General features: G+C 35.8%; 13 protein-coding genes across 13 annotated transcripts; 6 read left to right on the plus strand and 7 right to left on the minus strand. All coding sequences in view use genetic code 12, as the record gives it.

Moving 5' to 3' along the window:
- Positions 1-1,410: 1,410 nt before the first annotated feature.
- Positions 1,411-4,026, minus strand: CTRG_05211 (uncharacterized protein; the record flags this gene model as incomplete). Its single annotated transcript, XM_002550867.1, has 1 exon — positions 1,411-4,026. One exon carries the CDS (start codon positions 4,024-4,026, stop codon positions 1,411-1,413), a length of 2,616 nt encoding a protein of 871 aa, XP_002550913.1.
- A 396-nt stretch (positions 4,027-4,422) lies between these two features.
- On the plus strand, positions 4,423-5,007 carry DFR1 (dihydrofolate reductase; the record flags this gene model as incomplete). Its single annotated transcript, XM_002550868.1, has 1 exon — positions 4,423-5,007. The coding sequence occupies one exon, from the start codon at positions 4,423-4,425 to the stop codon at positions 5,005-5,007; it is 585 nt and encodes a 194-aa protein (XP_002550914.1).
- A 15-nt stretch (positions 5,008-5,022) lies between these two features.
- On the minus strand, positions 5,023-6,216 carry TIM54 (Tim54p; the record flags this gene model as incomplete). Its single annotated transcript, XM_002550869.1, has 1 exon — positions 5,023-6,216. The coding sequence occupies one exon, from the start codon at positions 6,214-6,216 to the stop codon at positions 5,023-5,025; it is 1,194 nt and encodes a 397-aa protein (XP_002550915.1).
- Positions 6,217-6,380: 164 nt separating this feature from the next.
- CTRG_05214 (uncharacterized protein) lies at positions 6,381-7,781 on the minus strand (the record flags this gene model as incomplete). The annotated part of the gene is made up of 1 exon (XM_002550871.1): positions 6,381-7,781. One exon carries the CDS (start codon positions 7,779-7,781, stop codon positions 6,381-6,383), a length of 1,401 nt encoding a protein of 466 aa, XP_002550917.1.
- ECM39 (dolichyl-P-Man:Man(7)GlcNAc(2)-PP-dolichol alpha-1,6-mannosyltransferase) lies at positions 7,709-9,472 on the plus strand (the record flags this gene model as incomplete). Its single annotated transcript, XM_002550870.1, has 1 exon — positions 7,709-9,472. The coding sequence occupies one exon, from the start codon at positions 7,709-7,711 to the stop codon at positions 9,470-9,472; it is 1,764 nt and encodes a 587-aa protein (XP_002550916.1).
- A 38-nt stretch (positions 9,473-9,510) lies between these two features.
- CTRG_05216 (uncharacterized protein) lies at positions 9,511-11,025 on the minus strand (the record flags this gene model as incomplete). The annotated part of the gene is made up of 1 exon (XM_002550872.1): positions 9,511-11,025. The coding sequence occupies one exon, from the start codon at positions 11,023-11,025 to the stop codon at positions 9,511-9,513; it is 1,515 nt and encodes a 504-aa protein (XP_002550918.1).
- Positions 11,026-11,104: 79 nt separating this feature from the next.
- CTRG_05217 (uncharacterized protein) lies at positions 11,105-12,910 on the minus strand (the record flags this gene model as incomplete). The annotated part of the gene is made up of 1 exon (XM_002550873.1): positions 11,105-12,910. One exon carries the CDS (start codon positions 12,908-12,910, stop codon positions 11,105-11,107), a length of 1,806 nt encoding a protein of 601 aa, XP_002550919.1.
- Positions 12,911-13,358: 448 nt separating this feature from the next.
- BCK1 (mitogen-activated protein kinase kinase kinase) lies at positions 13,359-17,543 on the plus strand (the record flags this gene model as incomplete). Its single annotated transcript, XM_002550874.1, has 1 exon — positions 13,359-17,543. One exon carries the CDS (start codon positions 13,359-13,361, stop codon positions 17,541-17,543), a length of 4,185 nt encoding a protein of 1,394 aa, XP_002550920.1.
- Positions 17,544-17,571: 28 nt separating this feature from the next.
- CTRG_05219 (mitochondrial 54S ribosomal protein bL21m) lies at positions 17,572-18,042 on the minus strand (the record flags this gene model as incomplete). Its single annotated transcript, XM_002550875.1, has 1 exon — positions 17,572-18,042. One exon carries the CDS (start codon positions 18,040-18,042, stop codon positions 17,572-17,574), a length of 471 nt encoding a protein of 156 aa, XP_002550921.1.
- A 706-nt stretch (positions 18,043-18,748) lies between these two features.
- CTRG_05220 (uncharacterized protein) lies at positions 18,749-21,277 on the plus strand (the record flags this gene model as incomplete). The annotated part of the gene is made up of 1 exon (XM_002550876.1): positions 18,749-21,277. The coding sequence occupies one exon, from the start codon at positions 18,749-18,751 to the stop codon at positions 21,275-21,277; it is 2,529 nt and encodes an 842-aa protein (XP_002550922.1).
- A 114-nt stretch (positions 21,278-21,391) lies between these two features.
- On the minus strand, positions 21,392-22,429 carry DUG3 (glutamine amidotransferase subunit; the record flags this gene model as incomplete). The annotated part of the gene is made up of 1 exon (XM_002550877.1): positions 21,392-22,429. The coding sequence occupies one exon, from the start codon at positions 22,427-22,429 to the stop codon at positions 21,392-21,394; it is 1,038 nt and encodes a 345-aa protein (XP_002550923.1).
- Positions 22,430-22,796: 367 nt separating this feature from the next.
- Positions 22,797-23,321, plus strand: CTRG_05222 (uncharacterized protein; the record flags this gene model as incomplete). Its single annotated transcript, XM_002550878.1, has 1 exon — positions 22,797-23,321. The coding sequence occupies one exon, from the start codon at positions 22,797-22,799 to the stop codon at positions 23,319-23,321; it is 525 nt and encodes a 174-aa protein (XP_002550924.1).
- A 144-nt stretch (positions 23,322-23,465) lies between these two features.
- Positions 23,466-24,080, plus strand: CTRG_05223 (uncharacterized protein; the record flags this gene model as incomplete). Its single annotated transcript, XM_002550879.1, has 1 exon — positions 23,466-24,080. The coding sequence occupies one exon, from the start codon at positions 23,466-23,468 to the stop codon at positions 24,078-24,080; it is 615 nt and encodes a 204-aa protein (XP_002550925.1).
- Between the last annotated feature and the right edge of the window lie 12 nt (positions 24,081-24,092).

Below are 24,092 nucleotides of genomic sequence, written 5' to 3' on the forward strand. Positions count from 1 at the left end.
CATACCAAAGATTAGTGAAGTTGTTCATAAAAAACTATTCCCCCTTGTCTGATTTACTAACGATTTTTTGTCTTTTATTTCTAGTCGTCAAGCTCTTAAGAAATATGTTCAATCAAATTATGATGTTAAAACTTCCAATTTTGATTCCTTGTTCAACACAGCTTTAAGAAAAGCTGTTGCTTCTGGTGACTTCCTTCAACCAAAAGGTCCATCTGGTCCAGTTAAATTGGCTAAAAAGGAAAAACCAGCTACTACTAAGGTTTCTAAACCAGCTTCTAAAGAAGGTAAAGCTGCTGCTAAACCAAAAGCAAAGAAAGCTGAAAAATCCGAAAAGACTGAAAAGGCTGAAAAGACCGAAAAGAAAGCTGCTGCTCCAAAAAAGACCAAAGCTGCTACTAAAGCTAAATCCACAACTACTAAAGCCAAAGCTGGTAAAGTAACTAAACCAGCTAAGAAGGCTGCTACTACTAAGAAAGCTGCTGCTAAAAAAGACGCTGCTGCTAAAAAATAGGTTGAATGTTGGTATTTAATTCTAGTGTGTATTTTTAAAAACTCTTTCTTTCTTCATTGATGTTTTCTATCTCTTTTTTTTTTTTCTCATATATAAATTATTATTGTCATTTTTTCTTAGTGTTCTTATATTTTATAGTGTTTATTATTAAATGTATTACAATCTTCTACTTATTCAATTCCTCCTCTATGGTTACTGTTGATAGTCCAATTAATTGATGGTCATTCAAAAAAAAAAATGATTTTTTTCGCAAGAAATTTAAACAAAAATTCCCCCAAAATATGAATTGCACTCTATGAAATTAAACTTAGCAAGTGAGGAAACAAACCTCTCATATATTAAAGAAGAGCTATCCAACACTTCAAAGAGAACACTATGTTGTTACAAACCACTTGTGATGCAATGTCTTAAGTATGAATCTTGATTTTCTCATTTTTTCGTTATCACCGATATCCACCAGATTGATTCTCTCTCTCTGTCTCTTACAAGAACCATTTTTTTGCAGTCATTTTAATTCTTAAGCAAGTATACTCAAATATATAAGAATTATATATCAAATTGACCTAAATTGACGAAACCAATCACCTTGATAATTTTTTTGTGATGATAACATATGAAAATTTATTATTTATTCTTAGTTTTCTTTTCATTCATACTGTAAGTGGTTTAAATGAGATTGGAAATTTTCCCTGAAACCCGCCTTCTCTCTTTTTTGTTTCTAATCTTTGCGCGCACATATGACACAAAATGATAATTACTCTGAGTCGTGTGTGTTTGTGTCACATCAACAAAAGTCGTGTTGTTTTACACAATAAATGACAAAAATTGGATGTGTATATGTATATGTATAAGGGATAAATATACAAAAATTTCTATTGATCATTCTAAACAATCTCACACTAATCATCATCTTCACCCTCATCACTATCATCGTCATCATCCAAACCAGGAAATCTATCTCCGAGTTCCAGTCTAACTAATTCTCTAAGAAACCCACTATCAATTGCACGACGGGCAAGATCAGGCGGAATACCATTGTCTTGCATTGCTTTAATTCCTATCAACGCTGTAAGAACGCTGAGACCATCTGCATCAGGAGGCAATCCTAAATCCCCAAACTCAGCAAAACCATCATCTTCTTCATCTTCACTTTCCATAAAGACATGATGTCCAATATGACGTATTCCACCTCCATTAAATTCTTCATTATTTTCTCTCATAAACTCAAAAAATGGAAAATCAACTAAATCATCTTCATCATCGTCATCATCGCCATCATCGCCATCATCGTCATCATCATCATCATCATCTTCATTGTAGTTGCCATAGTATTGTTCAATTTCCTCTTCGTCATCATATAGGTCTTGCCAATTGTCAACATTATCTGCCATTTCATCCTCGTCACTCATTTCTTCATGATTAACATTACAGTCACAATCACTTAAATAATCCCTGGGACTCAGTAAACTGTCGGAAGTATCATAACCTTCATCTTCGTCAAAGTCAGAATATTCTGTCTCCAGAATCAAAAAACCATCTACTTCCCTATCACACAGGAAACGACTAGAGTGATTTGAAAGACTATGCAACCCCATATCAAATGAATTCACAGTAAGCGTCATGTTCTTATTCATATTCAACAGTTTCTTGACATCTTTAGGATTCAAATGCCAATTATCCATTGCCTTAACAAGTAATTCTGATTCCCCACCTAAAGGTTTGACTTTTTTCTCCAGGCGCATCGACTCTATGAATGGTGAAATAAAACGTAAATCACAATGATTCACATTTAAGCAGTGCAACTTAGGGAGTTTAATAGACTTAACTCTTCCAAAATAATTTCTTCTTAGCGACAAATGACGAAGCTTACTCAAACTTTCAAACGACTCAGGCAACTCAGTAATCCCCATTCTCTCCAAAAATAATCTTTCAATATCAACAGGAAATAAACTCAAGTTTAACTTACCCAACTTACCGCTATAGAACTCAATATTTTTAATATTTGAATTCTTCAAATTCAACATTGCCAACATCTCACTATCAATATCAAGACGACGTAATTCCAACTCTTTCAATGTGTCCGGCCATTCTACCTTTTGAGTCAATTTTGGCATTATTACTTTCTTTGATGCAGCGAGATCAAATCTCTCCAATTTTCGTGGTAGATGGTACAAAAAGTCAAGGTTACTAATACGTATTCTCTCTGCGTCAATAGAAACCGTAGTTGCATTTTCAGGCAAAGAAAAATCTTTGTCAATATCAAATGCCGCAGAGATGATTTCAACATGTACTAATGAGGGTAATAAATTAAAGTGATTATTCCGGAATGAAACATTATACAAATTCAAAACGGAAAGTGAACTTGGAAATTTCGATTTCGCAAAATTAATATGCATATCCTCTGCATTAGTCAAACCCAACATTTCTAGATTAGGTGGTAGAATTAATTCCAAATTTGATATTTTCCTCAAATATTCACCTTCTTTTTTTATGTTTCGTGAAAGTGGCCGAGGAAATATCGTTGATTTCCCACTGTACATAAATTCTTTCATATTTGGGAAACTGGTCTCATTGAATAAATCAATTGGATAGTATCCTTCAACTATAGCAAACATTTCCAAATTGTTAAACCTTCTCAATCTCTGATAGTCCATTAAGTTGGTACATCTGCTTAGAATCAAAGATTTTAAATTGTCGGCAATTAGCCCAATATCATCAATTTTGGTAGTCAATTTCGATGAAAAATTCAAGAATTTCAATTGATCCAACTGACCAAGCTTGAAATTAGAATTATTGGAGAAACCATCAATGCCCAAAGTGTGCAAACCCCTTGGCAAATTAAAATCCCCATGTGTATGTATTTCACATTCCAACATTTTCAAATCATCAGGAAGCGTAGCAATCGATGCTTCGTCAAGAGGCTTAGAATTGCGAATTCTTAAACCATTCAAACCTTCAATCTTGAATGACTTGATCTCAGTACCAACCAATTCAAGATTCCTAACGTTCTTGGGAAACACATCAGGGTGCTCCTCAAAATAAGTATCAAAGCCGTACAATTTTAAATGTTCAAACTTAACAGCACTTTCAACCATAATCTTACGATCTCCTCCTTCGTGAAAGTCAAATGACCCGTTAATTTCTTGAGCTTTGGCTAATAACAACGGGTAAGTATCTTTGATAACTCTAAATGAATCCAATGAGCATAGCTGAACAGTTTTAGGATATATTCTCCACTGCTTAATTCCTTTTTTTAACTTTGACAATTCAATCGGCATGGCACCGTCAGTACACCCTTCACACACATCCTGTAAATGATAATTTTTGGAGTGTCTAGAAACAATCGGGACAATCTTGACATTTGATAAAATACACGTAGCAACAACATTTCTAATTGGTGGGAAATACAATAAATGTGGAAGCATACATTTGGGTAAATAGCTAAGAATGATAGCAACCACATCTATCGGCAACTCTACCAATTTTCTAAACAACTCTTCTGTAGTTGTTTCCATTATCTGCTGGTAGTTGAAAATGAATAGAAGACGTAGAAACACTAGTGAATGCTAGATTGGAAAAAGAAAAAGAAAAAGAAAAAGAAAAATTAATTCAAGGGTTAAAGTTGATTGTAATTATTTTTTTATTTGTCCCCCTCCTCGTTTTCTTCAATTCCTTTGTGTAGTGTAGGTGTTTCAAAATCTAATTAAGATGTAAAACAGTTTTTCCTTTTCCCCCAACACTTCTGTGTTTCACTTCGGATTGTACAACAACGTGTCTTATGTAATAACGCGTGCTACCATAATGTGATTTAATTTTTTTTTTCTTTTATTTTTTTTGTTTCCACATTTGTATGGAGTTTTTTTTTTCTTTCATTAGTTCCAACTTCAAGAGCATCTGCTAACCATACAACTATGCAATCAAAACCGGTTATATCTATTATTGTTGCTGCTTTGAAACCATCTCTTGGTATTGGAAACAATGGGAAGATGCCATGGAGACTCCGTAAAGAGATTAGATATTTCAAGGATGTTACATCGAAAACAACGGTTGAAAATTCTCGAAACGCTGTGATTATGGGTAGAAAAACTTGGGAATCAATTCCCGTTAAATTTAGACCCCTTCCTGATAGATTAAATATTATTTTGTCAAGATCTTATGAGAACGAAATCATTGACGAGAACATTATCCATGCCAATTCAGTAGAATCTTCATTATCTTTTATGTCAAACATCGATCGAGTATTTATTATTGGAGGTGCTGAAATTTACAACGATTTGATTAACAACCCATTGGTGACCCAATTATTGATCACTGAAATAGAACACTCTAACCCTGAATCAGTTGAAATGGACACATTTTTGAAATTCCCCTTGGAAAAATGGACCAAACAACCAAAATCAGAATTACAAAAATTTATCGGTGATGAAATCACACTAGAAGATAATATAAATGAAGGTGACTTTACTTATAATTACACACTATGGACAAGAAAATAATATTAATAATATACATTATTCAAAAACTTTCATTCTTGAAGTGACACGTTCATCGCATTCCAACTCTTGAACCCATTCAGAACCACGTTCTTTACCTGTAGCAACCCATTTCTTTGGCCAGTTGAATTCTTCTTCTTTAGCCATTAAAACATCTTTATAAACAAATGGTCTGGTTTTGTTATCAACAATTGTTGCTGTTCTTTGTCCAAAGTCTTCAACAAGGAAACGCTGAGTAAACCAATTGTATAATTTTCTTGGAATGTTGGTGAAGCCAACTACATTTGGTAACGGATAAACATAGACTGGTTGTTCAAAGAAAACTGGTACCCCATTCTTATCCTTTATCACAGTAGTCATATCAAGTTCTGGTGCTAACTGAGAAATTGCATAGTCTTTAGGTTTAATATATTGTAAAGGAACCGGCTTCAAATTGGCATTTGGATCATCTTCATCATCGTCAGGATTTTCTTCCTTTTTCTTTTTCCTTTCCAATTCAATTTTTTCTTCTTCCTCTTTAACATTTTCCGGCTTCTCAAGTGGACCCAATAATCCTTCATGGACCCCAGTCATGTATTCCTTATAAGCCCCACGACCAATACAGATAATACCCCCTGGTGAAACGTCCTCAACGGAATCTTCTGATTCAATTTCTATAGTACCTGGAAAGACTTTGTACAAACCAAGAACATCCTTAGCTTTATATAAATCAGCTCGGCTCTTATATTCTGGTTCTTCGTTAGTTTGTGAGTTCTTTTCTTCCAGTTTACTTTCAGCAACAGGAATGTTATTTCTTCTTAATTCACGAATTTTTTCAGCAACAGTAGATCTGATATCACCTTGTCTACTTTCACTGAATATTTCAAAATCAAGAACACCGGCATTTAAAACGGGCTTGATACATTTTCTAAACAACTTTAAGGAATCATCCAAAAAATCATTTGGTGCTGGTGCAATATAGACAGTCAATTTACGAGGTAATTTATCTACTCCATATGTGATCTCACCATAATGCTGAACTGCTTCCATCCATTTCTTTCTGATTTGTTTTTGTTCGTATCTATCATAAGCATATGCACCACCAAACGTTGATACAACAGTCCAAAAAATCATCCAATTTCTTGAAGGCAATGAGATTCTAGGTATTCCCATCATTCTTAATGCTGGATTTGACCATCCTTTCTTAGGCTTGACCTCTTTGGTTTCTGTCATCCCACAGTGTGTTTTTGTCAATTGTGTGGAGAGCAAGTACAGTGAATCCAAATAGTTAAAAAAAAAATAAAAAGAAATGAAAATCCTTTTCTCATATCACACTCACTGAAAATTTTTGTCCACATAGAAATTTGGTAACAAGGAAAAAAAAAAAAGTCGTGCATTTACAAAAACTTACTTAACTCTATTTTCAAATCATCATGATTCAAATCCTTACCTATAAAAACTAGCTTGTTGCTAGTCACACCATCTAACAATTTACCATTTTCTATAATCTCATATGTATCTCTAACACCTTGAACGACTCTCACATCATCATTATATACCAACAAACCTTTCAAACGATGTATTTCCACCGGTTTATTATTTACAATATTATTCCAAAGTACGTGTTGTAAGAACTTTTCAACGTTTTCAAAACCCAGTTCTTCCTTGAAAAATGGGAAATCAACAGCTATAGTACTGATTCGATCATCATGAAATGTGGATTCCGTTGATGGCAATTTCGCATTGACATCAAATGCATGAAGATCAAGAATCTTGCTGACATCAATGTCTCCAAAACTTGTAGGATATATTGGTGAGTTCTGGTTGATTTTTCTAATTCTGTCAATTATAGGTTGTGTATCATCAACTTTATCTCTTTTGTTTAGTAATATTGCATCTGCCAATGCAAGTTGTAAATGGGCAGTAGTAATCCCCTCTTCTAGTTCCAATTCTTCTCTTGAATTCTCTTGGTGCCAATGACCACCAACGTCATCTAGACACTTGGCTATATGTTCTGCATCAACAACAGTGATCACTCCATCAATGTAAATATTTGATGCCAACCCATCATCTAACCAGAACATTTTTGCAATAGGTGCAGGATCAGCAATACCAGTTGTTTCTAACAATATATAATCAATCTTATCCTTAGAGTTCTCAATCAAATTTTCAATGGCGGTTACCCCATTGTCTTTAACCGTGCAACAAAGACAGCCATTTCCAATATCCAACCATTCTTGAACACTATCATTTTGATCTTGTATTGTTACTGATTTTTCTATTGTCGAAGAGTCACCAAACTCATTAAGAATGATAGCCAATCTCTTGTTTGTTGTTTTTCCAATGTTTGTCAACAAGGTTGATTTTCCCGATCCAAGATACCCAGTGATAATCGTGATCGGGATCTTCTTTTCTAATGCTGTGGGAGTCAGGGAGAAAGGTACAAATGGAGTAACAGCTACTTTCTCAGTTTTGATGTTTCCATCTGTAGGAAGTTCTTCAACTAGTTCAGGGATTTCATCCATACTTGATACGATGATACTAACCTTAAATTCAGTGCCGTAGGAAACGGAGAGAATAATACCGCGCAAAGGTTTTTTTTTATATTTGTTAGATTTTTCTCTTTTTTCAGTTCTCCCTTTGTTTGCTCTGTTGAAATTTTTCCTATTCTTTTTATACAGTTTAGTTATAGAGATAGTTACTTGCCACTTTGGTACCATACACAATGTATCGTCATTATAGACTATTGGACAGTGCATTAATTGCATTGATATCTTTTCATTTGGTATTGTCTCCATTTACAAAAGTTGAGGAATCGTTTAACATTCAGGCAATTCATGATATACTTAAGTTTGGGGTTTTCCCAATTGAAGTAATTGATAATTATGATCATAAACAGTTCCCGGGTGTAGTGCCCAGAACATTTATCGGGAGTTTAGCCATTGCTGGATTTACAAAGCCATTTATGGTATTAGCCTCAGTATTTGGTTTTGAACTCACGGGATACGATTTACAGAAATTGGTTCGTGCCTTACTTGGCTTGGCTAATGCCTTGATGTTGATAAAATTAAGAGATAGTTTAAATAAAGTGACTTTCCGTGATAAGAAAAGCAAAGTCAAGGGAATGATTGGGTTTTGGTATCTGATTCTTTTGTTATCTCAGTTCCACTTGATGTACTACTCGTCTCGTACTTTGCCAAACTTCATTGCATTGCCATTGGTAAATTTTGCATTTAGCAAGATGATAGTTGGCGACATTTCTGGACTCACATGGTTAGCATTCACAGGGGTAGTTTTCCGATTGGAAGTTGGTGTGCTCGCTGTAATAATCGCACTTGTATCGTCGATAGTGTTTGGACAGTCGAATGTTTTTGTAAACTTCGTATACTTGACGATGGGAACCATAATGGGTGCAGTCGCTTCTGGGTGTGTTGACTCCTACTTCTGGGGAAGGATCTTGGTTCCCGAAGTGGAGTCTTTTGTTTTTAATATTGTCAATGGAAAATCCAGTGAATGGGGTGTTGAGCCATGGGGAGCATATTTCCAAAAATATCTTTTTCAATTATTTAGACCTCCTGTTATTTTGATGTTGGCACTTCCTGGTTTGGTAGGTGATCCAGCAGATGACGGAACAAATTTGGGTGATAAGAATGTAGTTTCACATCCAGCTAGATATTCCTTGCATATTTTGTTTACATCTTCGATCTTGTTTATCGCTGCCATGTCATTTCAACCACACAAGGAATGGAGATTTATCATCTATACTGTGCCAATTTTTACTTTACAAGCTGCAAACGGGGTTACTAATATTTTCCAAAAATGGAGTTTAAACTTTGCTAATAGATTATTGGGCATGATCATTGTCGCCACTATAGTTGTTAGTTCCATATTGTCTTTGCAAATGGGTTACATTTCCAGTTTCAATTATCCAGGTGGGGATGCTTTAACTTTTACAAATAACTATGTTTTGGAACACTACAAGGATACTCCGATATCAATTCATATGGATGTTCCAGCATGTATGACTGGGGTTACCCGCTTTGGAGAATTGACCAATTCGCTGGTGGCCATATACGATAAAACAGAAGAAGGTTTTGATATCAATAATTATGACATTGTTATTACACACAATGAATTGAAGGGCTGGGAGCAGTTGTATACCGCAAAGGCTTTTGAAAGAATTTCACTTGATATTTTTATTCAATTGTTGAATGCCCAAAAAAAGGACAACACAGTGGTTCTGAATATTATCAAGACGATAATAACCGAGTTGGCTACCGGAGAGCTAACTACCTTGCACAGTATTATACGATCGACTGTTGTTATTAGTGACTATTTACATGTTTACAAAAATGTCAACGTTAATGCGAAAATCGTTACTGAAGAAAGCCCTAAAGCAGTTCTTGCAGAAGAGTTGAATCCAGATGAAATTCGCGAAGAGGTGAATGACCAAATTAACGAGATTGAAAGTGTTATACTAAATGAATAGGAAAAAAAAAACACATGAATTATACAGATAACTATGAATTAAGTTGGATTCCTAGCTCGTAGTTTACTCTTATCCATAGGAGAATAATGCGATATTCCATCTACTGGGAACATCATTGGTCTGATACGACCAGACAGTTTAGCAGTTGCGATATCTGAAACATTAAAATGTGGAGGCAGGGGCGGTCCAAGTATTGGTGCAGTAGTGGTTGTGGTAGTGGTTGGCTTTTTAAAATCCAACTTAACCGGAGTTAACTTCATTGGTGGAGAAGCTCCTCGAGCTCGTCCTAACCGTTCACGTAACGCACTCATCTTTTGATCTTTTAATCTCTGGGTTGTTTCCTGGAATTTTATTGGGCTTGGTCCTTTAGACACAGGCGTTGAAGATCCCCTTAATGGGGAAATACGTTTCTGTGGAGTGGTTAATTGCCGTGTAACCTGACCCTTTTTCGATAGTGGTGATCCATTTGAATAAACAGTGGTGTTTGCTTCTACTTCCTTGGACTTATAAACCCACAATTCAAATATCGACCTAAACTTCTCAAGCTTCTTTTTCGCAATATGGTCTGCACATAACTGTTGGTGACGTTTTGTATTCTTTGTATAATGCATTGACCACTTTCGAAGAATATCTCTTGCCAATTTGAAATTGGACTCCACCTCAAAATCCTCAGCAGTATCTTCTAACAAATGAGCCACTTGCAATCTTTCAAACCAAATACGTAGGAACTTTGAAGTAATATTGGTGGATTCCCATCTCAAAGCAGTATCCATCAATTGCTTAGAATATTCTGTTTTCAATACCCAAAATTCAAGCTTGGATTTAGCATATTGTGCTTGCGGAACGAGCATGACACTATCTAAATTTTTTACCGTCTGTAGCTTGGATCGCCAAAGATCAAGTATTCGTGATTTTCGAAGGTGGTTAGAATATGTGGAATCTAACTGATCTATTCTCCATTGCAATTTATCTTCAAGGTGAATGAAAAACTTTTGCTTCCAAATAGTAAAAGTAAGTCTAGTGGCAATTTCATCAGGCAAATGCTTAACAACAATACTATCATCAAGTTCCAATATTTTGGATTCCCATTTATTGACCAAGAATCGACGTTTGAAAAAATCATCAGCACGGTTTTCTAAGTGCTGTACATTCACAAGCTCGGAATTCCATTTATCTATAACTGCCTGTTGCAATTTCGTGTCATGAAATTTGGTTGACTTTGATACCAAAGTAGATAATACAGCTTGTCTTTCTTTCCATTTACTGAAAATTACTTTGGCTTGTTGATCATTTTTCTTTTTCAAAAAGCTAGAAAGCTTCAATTGCAAAACCCAATTCTGGAAATACCGAGAAACAATTAGGTCCTGGAAATACCTTTGCCTGTTTGTGGATTTCAGTTTCAATTTCCATTTATTGAATGCACTAGAAATCAAATGACGGTGAAGAAAGCCATTTGCTTTTGTATCCAACTGCACCGAGTTCCTCCATTTGGTAAACAACGACTTTCTTAGAATCATGTTCAATTCCTCCTCAATCGCATATGCCCCGTTCATTCAAGTAGAAACGTTTCTGCCACACTTTGGTGAACATGTACAGTAGCAAAACTGACATCTCTTTGGGTACAGGAGCCTATCAGACATCTCCAATAACCTCGACTTGAATCTCCATTATTGTAAAAATACTTGAATCAATACATGTATACGACTTTGAATCCTTAAATAGATTAAATCTTTTGGTTAGATCCCCTGCTTTCGCGGCAATTTTTGCAAACCAATAGTGGAAAATTCTTTGTACGATTCGTAAGTCTCTCATTTCCTCAAATGAATTATAAAGTGTCAATGCCAATTCATTGCTTAGCTTATTCAGATTCTCAATACCCTTCATCCAGCTAAAGTGCTTGGTCAATAATGCAGTCTTGTCAAATTCTACTGCTGTTTGATAATTTTTGTCAACCGTGAGATAGGAACGCCGCCACTTGCTAAAAAACTTCTTCATGAAAAACCCACTTGCCTTCTTCTCTAACAGCTTGTCTGACTCAAGTAGATATTTCCAACGTTGCAAGATTTTTCTGCACAACTGACTCTGGTAGAAATGGCCCACAACAAGATCCCGTTCTTGAATTCTAATAGTTTCGCTATACCATGTTTCCAAGTATCGTAACTTAACACCATTTTGCCCCAAATTTACCTGATCTAATAATAACACCCTGTTTAGCTTTTCTCTCCAACCATCAAAAGTAATTCTCTCAATTTGAATTTTCTTGTAGTAATCATTAGTACTTGCTCGCATTAGCAAGGTGGATGAATGTAAATAATTATCATTCAGCAATAATTTGTTCAAGGAAACAAACTCCGCGATAACATCTTTTATATCTGTTACATTTTCATCATTATCTCTAAACTCTAACACTTGGTTGATCAAACTTGCAAGTGTAGAAAGAAACTCGTGGTCTTGAGTGTCAACAAGAGTTGGAAATTCGTTATGCATACAATTGATATAATGTTTAACTAAAGAGGGGAACTCCCTATCAATACCTTCAACCCCTACTGCAATAAAGTCTTCAATTATGTCATCAAGATGTGTATATAGCGATTTGGGGTCTTCATCATGCACCTTTAATACTTGAACTAACACTCTATCGCTCATAGCTTGAAACAGCTTTGGTAAAATGGAATTGCAAAATTCAGCCAATGTCTTTGTTATTTCATGCATTTCGAAATAGTCAATCTTCTCTTGGTTCTTGTAAATAGAAACAACTGCCGTGGCTACCAGTTTGATATTTGATTTTTCTGAATTGCAGACACCCAAACAAGTACGATATATTTTCATAAATGATTCACTATTTATATTTAAATCCAATGGAACATCAACAATATGATTATAACTGAACATAGAGTCTTCGTCAGATAAATGGGATTCAAAGTAATTCACCAATTTCTCTGTGTCATCAGGACTCAAAATATTATCCACAATTCCTTGGTAAAAATTAATTTCATAGGAAAGACATTTCCACACGTAATTAATTAATGCATGTTCAGCTTCATCTCGCTGATGTAATAGAGTTTCAAACAATTGGGAAATTCCAGTAAATATAGCTGAATATGGACCTTTGATTTTGGTTGCTCGATGATCAAGTATATCGACTACTGCCTGCAATGTCGATACGTGTCTTTTCTCAAGATATTGTAAAATATTGTTGTTATTGATGATCTGTCCATCTTTGTCTCCATAACACTTGATTTCTAAGTTCCCGATGTTGTCATTACTCGTTGTGAAATATAGTTCTCCAATGGGAAGATCTATACCAAGGACATTTGTCAATTTGACTAAAACCGATCGTAGTAGGTGCTCAAACTCTGTGGCTTCATCCCCAGGTTTAAAATCCTTGAGCGTGTGTAGCTCTTTGACAATTGTATGTAGTAGATCGTGGTACTCCATATGATTAACTGAAATGGGTTTGTTTACTTCATAGGGAAATATGAAAATTCATCAAGTTTTTCCATTGTTGTGGTCTAACCAAAACAAGTGTCTATTAATAGCAGAGCGAAGGAGAGAAAAAAAAAATACCGATCAAAACAAAAAAAGAAGGAGAACCAAAATAAACTAAACCAGATTTGAACTGAACTGGCCCCGTCAAAAAAAAAAAAAAACAGAACTGTACCTGCTTTTTCTTGTTCACGACAACAATTAGACATTATTAAAAATAAAATCATCCACAGTGCTGTTTCCATACACTACATCGAATCCTTCTAAAGAAGGAGTGGACAAACAGAATAACAGACGTTCAGTCAGTTATGATGCACAACGAATTAAATTACCGTCCCAGTCTTTCAAACTGCAAAGTACCGAAGCATTACAACAACCAAGAGTAGCTTCTGACAGTGCAATGTACAGTTCTTCACCATATCCACAACCAATTTTGCCATTTGCCAAGTCTCACTCGTCGATACCAGATCAGTTACAAGATGCCGGCTCAAGGAAATCTCTGAAGGCTAGCAATGCAAACTTTAGCTTTTCCGATCAGGAAGATTCACTTCAAGAGTTTCTCATCTCACCAGTACAATCCGATGTCTTTCCTTATTCGAAGAAACCAGTAGTAAGTCCCGTTTTGGAATCACCCGAGGCAGTAGGAGGTGATTCCACAATTGTTGAATCTGGGGCACCTTCTCCGGCAAAATCTGGAACTGCAAGTTTAAGTTCAAATGCAATCGGGTCAATCATTGGAAGTTATGACTATAGCAAGAGTTCATTGGATTTGGAAAAACCTAAATTTTTAGATGAAGCACCACAACTACCTTTCCAACCGCTACTGAACCTGACTTCTCAGCCCCACTCATTGTCATTGCGATCACCAACACCTCCATCATCCACACAACAACAACAACTACCAATGTCAATACCACCACCTCAACAACAATTTCAACCTTATCCTCCGACTGATTTTCAATCACAAGCACAGCAACACACGAGACAGAGCTCAGATGCATCTACTATATCCAATGGCTCCGAACAGGTAAATAAAGATATGAGATTCGTACGGTATGCCATGAATACCCAGTCCCCGTTGGTGAATGCATCCAATAAATGGCAGATTTCCAATGTCATTAAATGGCTTGATAAGCATCAATTTAACAATTCTTGGAAAGAAACATTCAGGAAGAATGAAATCTCCGGGAACAGGTTTTTAGAGTTGGAAAATTTTGACAAAGAGTCTGTGATTTGGAAGCAGTTTTCAAAGTTTTTACAACTAGATGATGATTTAAATTCTGTTGATCGATTTATTGAATTGCTACGAATGGAGTCGTCCCACGAAGTGCCACAGCCTCGTAAACCATCTGGAGGAGAAATTTCTCCACTGGTGATAAAGTATGAAAACAGAAAGTCAACACCAGTGTACCCGAAACACACATCCACATCTTCCATATCGTCTTCCAATTCCTCATCCTCGCTTCAACGACCCATGTCATACATTGATCCCAAATCAAAAGACCAATTGTCTTCGCCTTCACACCATCTGTTTTTCAAGAAACATAGTCGAAGTACATCAAATGAAACCAAAGATGCTAAGAAACGATACAGTTCCTTTGACGATAATCGTTTAAAAAATGTACCAAAAGGTGACAAGAAAAGCACTGGAATTCTCAGTACATTACGGAAGTATGGTGGTGATAAAATATCCAAAAATTCTAAACAAAGGAATTCATCATATTTTCCACCGTTGGACCCCCCTCCTCCATTAGAACTAAATCCTGATTTTTCTGACAGAAAGATATCTCTGGACAGTACCCAATCACCTAAATCAACCAGATCGTTTTCGGATGAAGTGTCGTTGGAGAAAAAGTATTTGCCAATACAGCATCGAAGTAACAAGTCTACACCAACACAGGAGATTAGTACACAGACGACAGTCTTGGTTAGTCAAGACAACAACCTGTTTGTTCCCGTGGTGATAACTGACATTTCAAATGCAAAGAGTCAAATAATCAAAGCACTTGAATTGATCAATATTGGGTCCATTACTTTGCACTTGACTGAGTTCCATCACAAGGAAGGTGAAGCTATCCCTGATCAATTATTGCCTAGAATTTTGCGACTTGAAGGGTTATTAAAATTTGTGATTCGACAAGAATTGAAGTCCCCGCAAGAAGCTTCAACGTTCTCGACCACGTCTTCAGACTCAAAATCTTTCATTACTGATGGAAACAAGGCATATCCTGCAACACCTCAATATTTATTACAGAGTGTCAGTGATAAGAAAGTGGATTATTGGAATTTCAAGGAATTGAGCAGCATTTCAGAAGTCCCTGGTAAGATCCCTGTTCATGATCCAACTCAAAATGACAATAAATCCAAGCAAAAAGAATTTCCGCTAAAGTTCCCGTTTGTCACGACAAACAAAAAGGCAAGCGCAGTTCCGCATTTGCAAATCGATACGTCTGGGGTTAACAATATCTCCAAGTCACCTTCCTCAGCTGGGTCTTCATTCAGGGTGCTTCGAAAAGAAGGACATGAAATTGATTTTGATAAGAGAAGAAAGTCTCCATATGAAGCCAAAGCACCTAAAATAATTGCCAACATTTATTCGTCATCTATGTCCGATTTGAAAAAATCGCCAATATCAGCATCTACCATTCTGGCATTGAAGGACGACCATGGCTTAAAAAATCACGACAATAAAGCTAGTCCTAAGAATGTTCTCGACAGTGTTAGTAGAACGAATTCAATTATTGCAAAGAGAGCTGCGCCGCCACCACCTGGTGATCGAAAGATCCAGATCCAGAGACAGGACTCGATTCTTAAGAATAGATCACGGTCAGTTTCAACAAAGAGTATTGCTTCGAATAGTTTCACTTCAAACAGTAGTTTGGGTAGCAAGAAAAGTAGTCACGAGTCCCAGTGCGATAGTGAAGATGCATTTTTTGTGAAACCAATGACAAAGAAGAAAGGGTCTCTGGAAAAGGAAGAGTCATCTACTTCTAGTAGCAAGGCAGAGGAAGAAGAGGATGAATCGGATGACGACTTTTTTGTTAAACCTATTAAGAGACAATCTTCACCAATTACAGCTCAAGATTCTGATTCTGATGACGATGAGGATTTTTTTGTCAAGCCAATAAACAAGAAACCTTCAAAAATGAATATTCGTCCACCCGTGGAGGTAGTATACAATAACCTTGAAAAGTATTTCCCATATACAAATCTAGATAAACCTATTATTGATGACTCTCCTGCCTCGCCGTTGGTACAACAGAATCTACCATCATTATCATCATCATCATCATCATCATCATCACAGGCACAACCTTCATCATTTCTGCAACCAAATCAAGAGCAACAAGTTCAATTCCAACGAAGACCAACTATTTCCAGAACATTTTCCAATGCTAATAAATCCCCTATTGTCTCCAGAAATAATGAAAACAAGGAAGATCCTGAAGATGTTTTACAACCGTCATTGCGGGTTCGTAGAATGAAAACAATTAGAGGTGTTGCCAATGAAGCACGTCGTAAAGTCTTACAAATGAAACAGGCGTCACCTCCAAATACATTTGCAAACTTGTCGCGCGAAAATAGTGCCAAATTAACGCGCTCAAATACTAAAATGTGGGGCCAGAAAGTTGTGGAAGTAACTTCTCAGGAGATTGAACAAGGGTTTGTCAGCAAACTTCGGAATAAGAACGGATTTTTTGAGGAGTATGCTTGGATTAAAGGTGAATTGATTGGACGAGGATCATTTGGTGATGTGTATTTGGGATTCAATGTTACCACAGGTGAAATGTTAGCAGTCAAACAGGTCACATACATGCGAAACAACAAGGAGGCTATTGAAGCCTTGAACAAAGAGATTGAGACCATGAAGGATTTGAACCATGTAAATATAGTGCAATACTTAGGATGTGAACAGCAGAAGAATATCTATAGTTTGTTCCTCGAGTACGTTGCTGGGGGTTCAATTGCACTGTGCTTGAAGTCTTATGGAAAATTTGAAGAGCCGTTGATACGATTTATCACAAAACAGGTACTTCTTGGGTTAGAATATTTGCACCTGAACAATATCATTCATCGTGACTTAAAAGCGGATAACTTGTTGCTTGAAGTAGATGGGACATGTAAGATTTCCGATTTTGGAATTTCCAAGCGGTCCAACGATATCTATGCAAACAATGCGAATATGTCCATGCAAGGAACTATTTTCTGGATGGCACCAGAGGTTATCGATAGCATGGCTGAGGGGTATAGTGCCAAGATTGATATTTGGTCCTTAGGATGTGTTGTATTAGAAATGTTTGCTGGTAAGCGACCATGGTCCAACGAGGCCGCGATCAGTGTTATCTACAAGACCGGGAAGGAAAAACTTGCTCCTCCAATTCCTGAAGATATTGCTCATTTGGTTAGCCCTGTTGCTGAGAGATTTATCAATAGGTGTTTCACAATTGATCCAAAGTTACGTCCAACTGCAGAAGAGTTGTTGAATGATCCATTCGTGAATGCCCCAGAGTGCGAGTTTAATTTTGCAAATACCAAGCTTGCTGAAATGATTATGTATAACAGTAAAAGATTATGTACAAGATGAATTTTATGTAACAATATAAAAATATTCCTTATTTCAATTTCAATTCGTTGATCATAAGAACAGTTTGAAATGGTTCAACATTGAAGGTCTTCTTCCTTCTACATCTTTGCTTCTTTCTAACAACTTGATACACTGGTTCTCTAGTTATTTCCACAACACTGGCTTTTAATTCAAATAATTCTGGAGCAATTCCTTCTTTTGCATTCAATGTGTATGAAGGAGAACCCAAGGTTGTGACTTCTGTTATGTTTAAAACATCACCGATAGATGCATTCTTTAATTTGTAAGGCAAGTATACTTTATCACCTTTTGTGACTAAATAAGGTAAGTTGTGTAATTTCATGATGGCATATAAATCTCTTGATCCATTTGAGGTGAACTTCAAGGCTGAGACTGGGGAGGTTGTAGCTGCTGAAGGAATGGCAGTGGAAAGTAATCTGGAAGTATTTAGGAAATTTGCAGGTCTGACAGTAGACCCTATTATTGATCTGAAGAACATTGTACTTGAATCCTTGATTGGTGTATTATTATTGGATAATGAGTGAAGATTTTTCGTTTTTTTTTTTTTTGTTTTTTTCTTCTGCTTTTCTTTTGGTAGTAGAATTTCCTTTTGTATGAGGGTTTCTCTGCAGGACCGCGAATTTTTTTTTTTTTTTTGTCAACAATTTTTTTATTAGCTTGTGTTAACTTACAGTGTAGTGCCAACAAGAAGTGAGTGAAGAAGAAGAAGAAAAGAAAAATTTGTTAATTAAAACAAAAGGAAAAAAAAAAAAAAAGAAAATTCATCAAGGCGAAAACAATTTCTTTCTATCTTAATAATTGGAAAGGTATTTTCAAAATCCTTGTTATTGAATTTCATTGACATTAGATCTGAATACTCAATAGCTATAAGGAAGAAGACTTATTAGTTTTTTTTTGGTTTGTTTGTTATTATTCTACTTCAATTTTTGTATCCATTGATTGGAGGAGTGAAAGACAGTGTGTGTGTGTTTGAGTAAGTATTGAGTTACTGTGAACCACCAACAAAGAAGAGTATTGTTATTTAATCGATCAATATCATTTCCATTCAACTAGATTTTACACATTTGCATTGCTCATTTTACAATTCTTGTTCATTATTTTCATATTTTCATTTTCATTTTATTTTGTTCATTTCAAGTTTAGTATTTTATTTATTGTATTAATTAAATTGCATTTGTCGCATAATGTCAGGATCATTTTGGAAATTTAGTAATGGGTTTACATCACTTTCAAATATCTCAACGTTATTAGAGGACTACAACAGAGATCAAGAATCGGGGAAGATAGAAGAAGGTGGACAATTTAGGATTTTGTTGAAGTTGTTGTCTGAAAATGACTTGTTGCAAGAATTATTGTCAAATAATCCGATGTTGATGGGATTTTTAAGAGAAGATAAAGTTTTGAGCATGCTTGTTGATTTAGTGATAACTGAAGGTATTATCGATGAATTCGAAGAAGAAGCAAACCATGATGCTGAGCAAAATGACAAACAGGAACAAGAAACCGAAAAAGAAGATTCAACTAGTGAAAAGAGTTCATTAAAGTTTGACAACAATGAAGAAGAAGAAGAAGAGGATGAAGACAACGAAGTCGGCAAATCTGCTAATGATGATGATGATGAGCCAGCAGAAACAGAAGAAGAAAAAGCTACTAAAAGAGCAACCATTGCTGCTGAAATATTGAGTGCTGATGTGTGGTCCTTGACTGATGCAGTGATGGTGTCGACTGAGAATTTAAATAGATTGTGGGAGATTCTTGATAACAAAGAGCCTTTGAGTATCAACTTGTCCACATACTTTATGAAGATTATGGAACATTTATTAGATATGAAGTGTGATGACATGATAACCTATTTGATTGAAAACCAGCCAAACTTGGTTGCCAAATTTATAAATCATTTATCGAATCCACCATTGATGGATTTCCTACTTAAATTAATATCCACAGATAAGCCAGATAATTCGACTGGTATAATAGATTTTTTACAGAACCAAAACTTGGTTACACATTTAATTGATGCATTAGATATTTCAAATGATGACAAGGAGAATTACGAATTGCTGTTGATTAAACAAAGCTCAACTGCGGATTTTTTGAAGGCTTTGATTACGATATCTGCAAACTCCACAACTGATAATTCCACTATTGGTCCTAATGAATTAACAAGAGAATTGGTTTCTCACGAGCAAATGACACGTTTATGTAATATTATGTTGAAAGGAGGTTATGCCTTAGCAAATGGTGTTGGGATCATAATAGAGATTATCAGAAAGAATAATTCAGATTATGATATCTTACAAATCTTGCACATACGATTGGAGAACCATCCACCAACCGGTAGAGACCCTATATACTTGGGCCACTTGTTGCGCGTATTTGGAGAAAAGATTGAAGATTTCAATGAATTGTTAGTTAAAGAGGATCCAGAACGTAAGTTGAAAACACCATTTGGTGATATTGAACCATTGGGATTTGAAAGATTTAAAATTTGTGAGTTGATTGCTGAGTTGTTACATTGCTCCAACATGGCATTACTTAATGAAAATAGGGGAGCTGATGTGGTTAGAGAAAGAGACGAATTGCGAAACAAAATGAGGGACTTTGACCCAATCAGTTTCAAGTACAATGAAACAATCATCCTTCCTGACGAAAGCAATTCCAGTTCTAATCTGGACTCTGCTGTCAACGCCAATGATACCATAGACGAATTCAATGGTGATGATAGCATTGATGATGAGGAGCCACATGCAAATGCCAATTTGACAGAAGAGCAAATAAGAGCCAATCCTGTTGTGGGAGATTTCTTGAAGGTTGCTTTGTTTGATACCCAGATTATATCCAATATCTTGTCCATGTTTTTCCGTTTCCCATGGAATAATTTCTTGCACAATGTGGTATTTGATATTGTACAACAAGTTTTGAATGGATCAATGGAGATTGGGTTCAACAAGTTTTTGGCGATTGATTTGTTTCACCTGGGAGATATTACCAATAAGATCATTGAAGGACAAAAGTTATGTACTGATTACGAAGTTTTACATAATGGCTTGAGATTAGGATTCATGGGTCATTTGACCTTAATTGCCGAAGAAGTTGTCAAGTTTGTTCAGTTATACCCTTCAAATACACTTAGTGAATTGATTGATCTTAAAGTTGAAAGTGAAGTCTGGGAGGAGTATGTGAATAATGTGTTGTATGATACTAGAGAAAAGTATAATGCCATCTTAGGTGGCGGTGATGAAGATGAAGACGATGAGGAAGAAGAAGAAGAAAGCACTACTTTTGATGAAGGATTGGGGGAAATCATAGACGAGGTTAAGACAGGTTTAGTCTTTGAAGAGCCAAAAAAGAGAGATTTATTAGATAGTGATGAATCCGAGTCTGATGACGATGACCATTTTTCAAATTACATGTCACAGCAGTTAACAAACCCTTCAATAACACCTAATCACGAACACGAAGATGAACTTGAGACTTCCAGCGAAGATGATGACGAAGACGATGAGTATATAGATCCAAATGACGATGGGATGTCCTACAAGAAGACCAACTCCTTGTATGATTCTACTGGTTCATTGAAGAAAGTTGGCGACAATAACGACGACGACGATGAAGATGATGACGAATTTAGTGATGACTCAAGCAGCTCTGAAGACGAAGAAGAGGATGATAAGCAAAACACGAAACTAACGAGATCTGCTAGTAAAGGTTAGACGATATACAATTATTAATTTAGTTAAGAATATATATATATATATAAAGGAATATTTTATTATTATTATTATTATTGTTATGTATGTGTGTATGTATGTATTACTTTTTTTTGTCTATACATTGATGGCTACTCTACCTTCTCTATCTAAAGGCGGCACTTCAGCAACCGTGGAATCAATTTCTACTTCTTTAGTTGGGACACCACCAATCAATCCTTTACTCATGGCCAAACCAGCTGATCTTTGGTTTTCTCCACCGTCGTAGAATTCATCTTCAATTGGGTGCATTAGCACAGTGTTTCTATTAGTTATGGTAATGATAGTGTTTGTTGGTACACATAACCAATCTCCTCGTTCAAATGTCAATGGTTCACTGGACACAAAAATAACATCTTGCGATCTGTTTAATCTTTCCATTTTAAACAATCCAGGGGCGTATTCAAAAAACTTGGATCCAGTACTAAAATGTAACGACGCAGCTTCATCGGTCTTGGAAGTGATGTATCTACTGACAACCACGGATTCTCCGTCAGTAGCAGCAAAATTTAAAAGTGATGGTTCATCAGTGACCTCACATTGCCATGTTTTAATCAAATCAATAGTCGTAAGTAAAGCCTTCCTGAGGATTGAATGGGTGAACTTTACTGATAAATCTTCAGCATCGTATCCCATTTTGTAAAGTGTGTCTATGAATAATGCAAAACAACATTCAGAATCTGTAGAACCTTGGATGGAAAGAAATATTTTATCTTCAAGATGATTTATAAGTCTTTTCTTGATGGAACTAAATGACGATACACCACCATTATGCATAAACATGATTCTTCCATATGAAAAAGGATGACAATTTGTCTCGGATAACACACCCTGTGTGGATGCACGAACATGAGCAAAAACAAGATTTGATTCAGTACATTCAGCAAGATTGTTCAAGTTGACGTTATTCCAAGCTGGAGTTATAGCTTTGAAAATACATGGGTGGTGTTTTTCTGAATAGTAACCCACACCAAACCCATCTCCATTGACGGGATTTCTCATATCTAATCTTAATCTTGAATCGAATGACTGGTTGATGATTGAGTGGGCTGGTTTTGTAAGAAGATCAGAAAGGACCATCTCCTCTCTTCCTTTATAAATCATAAAACGACACATGTTTGGTAATTGGTTTTGTAAAAGAAAAAGTTATGAATAACATGAAAAAAAAAAAAAAGAAAGAAAGAAAAAAATTGTGTAAATATTTCTTTTATGTTTTGATAGTCATGATTTGGCAATATCACGAGACGTGTCGTGTACGACATTTTATTTTGCGACACGCCCCTATGCTGCACGAGAAACTAATTTCTGGAGAAAAAGAAGGAGTAAGAACCCAGGAGAACATTCGGTTTGATTGCTACAGTATGAAGGAGTTGATGGACAGACCCTCAAAGTATTTTAATTGAATCCTTTTTTTTAATCCTGGTTTCAACATTCTTTTTTTCAATTAAAGTCAATTTCATATTCTAACCATCTTAAGAAAAACATGTCCCTTTTCAGAAGCTTACAAAATTCTCCATCAACCGTTTCGATTTTCCACAATCAAGCTATCCCGCTTTCCAACAAGTTGTATGATATTTTGCAAAAGGCTTATGAGACTCAACCAGAAAAAGCAAAGCATGAATTCCAAATTGATGTAATGAAGGATAAAATGCCAACTTATGACCAGTATAAGTTGATTACTAGCAAGTATGTGAAGAATGCCACTGACAAGTCGATTTTACACGACTGCTTCCCCTTTTTGCATGATAAGAATGTTGAATTGTATAATAGTAAAGGTAATCCAGTTACCATTAAAGGTGCTGAATGGAACAACAAGATCTTCTCTCCATCCGAGTACGCTATGATTTATGAAACATTCAATAAATTAGAGGAGTCCAAGTCGCCTTCTATAAACACAAAATCGGCAGACGTGTTCAGTGCTCCATTGGTTGTTGATTGGGAAAATGAGTTGATTGCTGGTGACGAAGACACCTTAAATGCTATTTTAGATAAGTATAAACAAAATTAGTTGGTTGATATGACCAAATATACATTCTTTAAAGTGTTTCTCTTTTTTTTTTTCACGTGAAATTTTAACCAAATTTAGTATAAAATTGTTGGAAAATCTTCTTTCTTTACTGATCTCTAATTTTATATTTCTTAGGACAAGGTAATGAAGAGATATCTTATTTGCTATAACAGTGTATCAGCATTTCTTTGGCTATGCATCTTTGTCCAAGGTGTTGGAGATTGGTCTGCTGGTTACTACAAGCTTGATACAATCCCACACAAATTCATGGTGTATACTCAAATTTTCAATTCCATGACAGAGATAACACATTCGATTGTTGGAATTGTCCCAACCCCCATCCCCACACTATTGTTGCAATCATTTGCCAGGTTAATTATTATGGTGGGCGTTTGTGTTGTTATTCCTGAAAGTTTAGCCAACTATGATATTGTTGTATTTTCTGGGTTAACTTTGGCATGGTCAATCACAGAAATAATCAGATACGGGTTCTACGCTATAAAACTAAGTGGGGTCAAAATACCCCCATACTGGTTGGTTTGGCTTAGGTACAGTGCATTTTTTGTTTTGTATCCATTGGGGTTGGTTTGCGAAAGTATGACCGTGTACAATTCCTACAATTATGTCAAACAAAGGTTACCATACTACTACTATTTCTTGAAATACGCTATAGTGTTGTATATCCCAGGGTTTTTATATCTCTACACGTATATGATTGGACAAAGAACCAAAGTGTTGAGAAAGATCAAAACCGCGTAGGCAAAAGAAAGA

The sequence above is a fragment of the Candida tropicalis genome (assembly GCF_000006335.3).
Source record: "Candida tropicalis MYA-3404 genomic scaffold supercont3.7, whole genome shotgun sequence".
In the NCBI taxonomy this organism is placed as follows: domain Eukaryota; kingdom Fungi; phylum Ascomycota; class Pichiomycetes; order Serinales; family Debaryomycetaceae; genus Candida; species Candida tropicalis.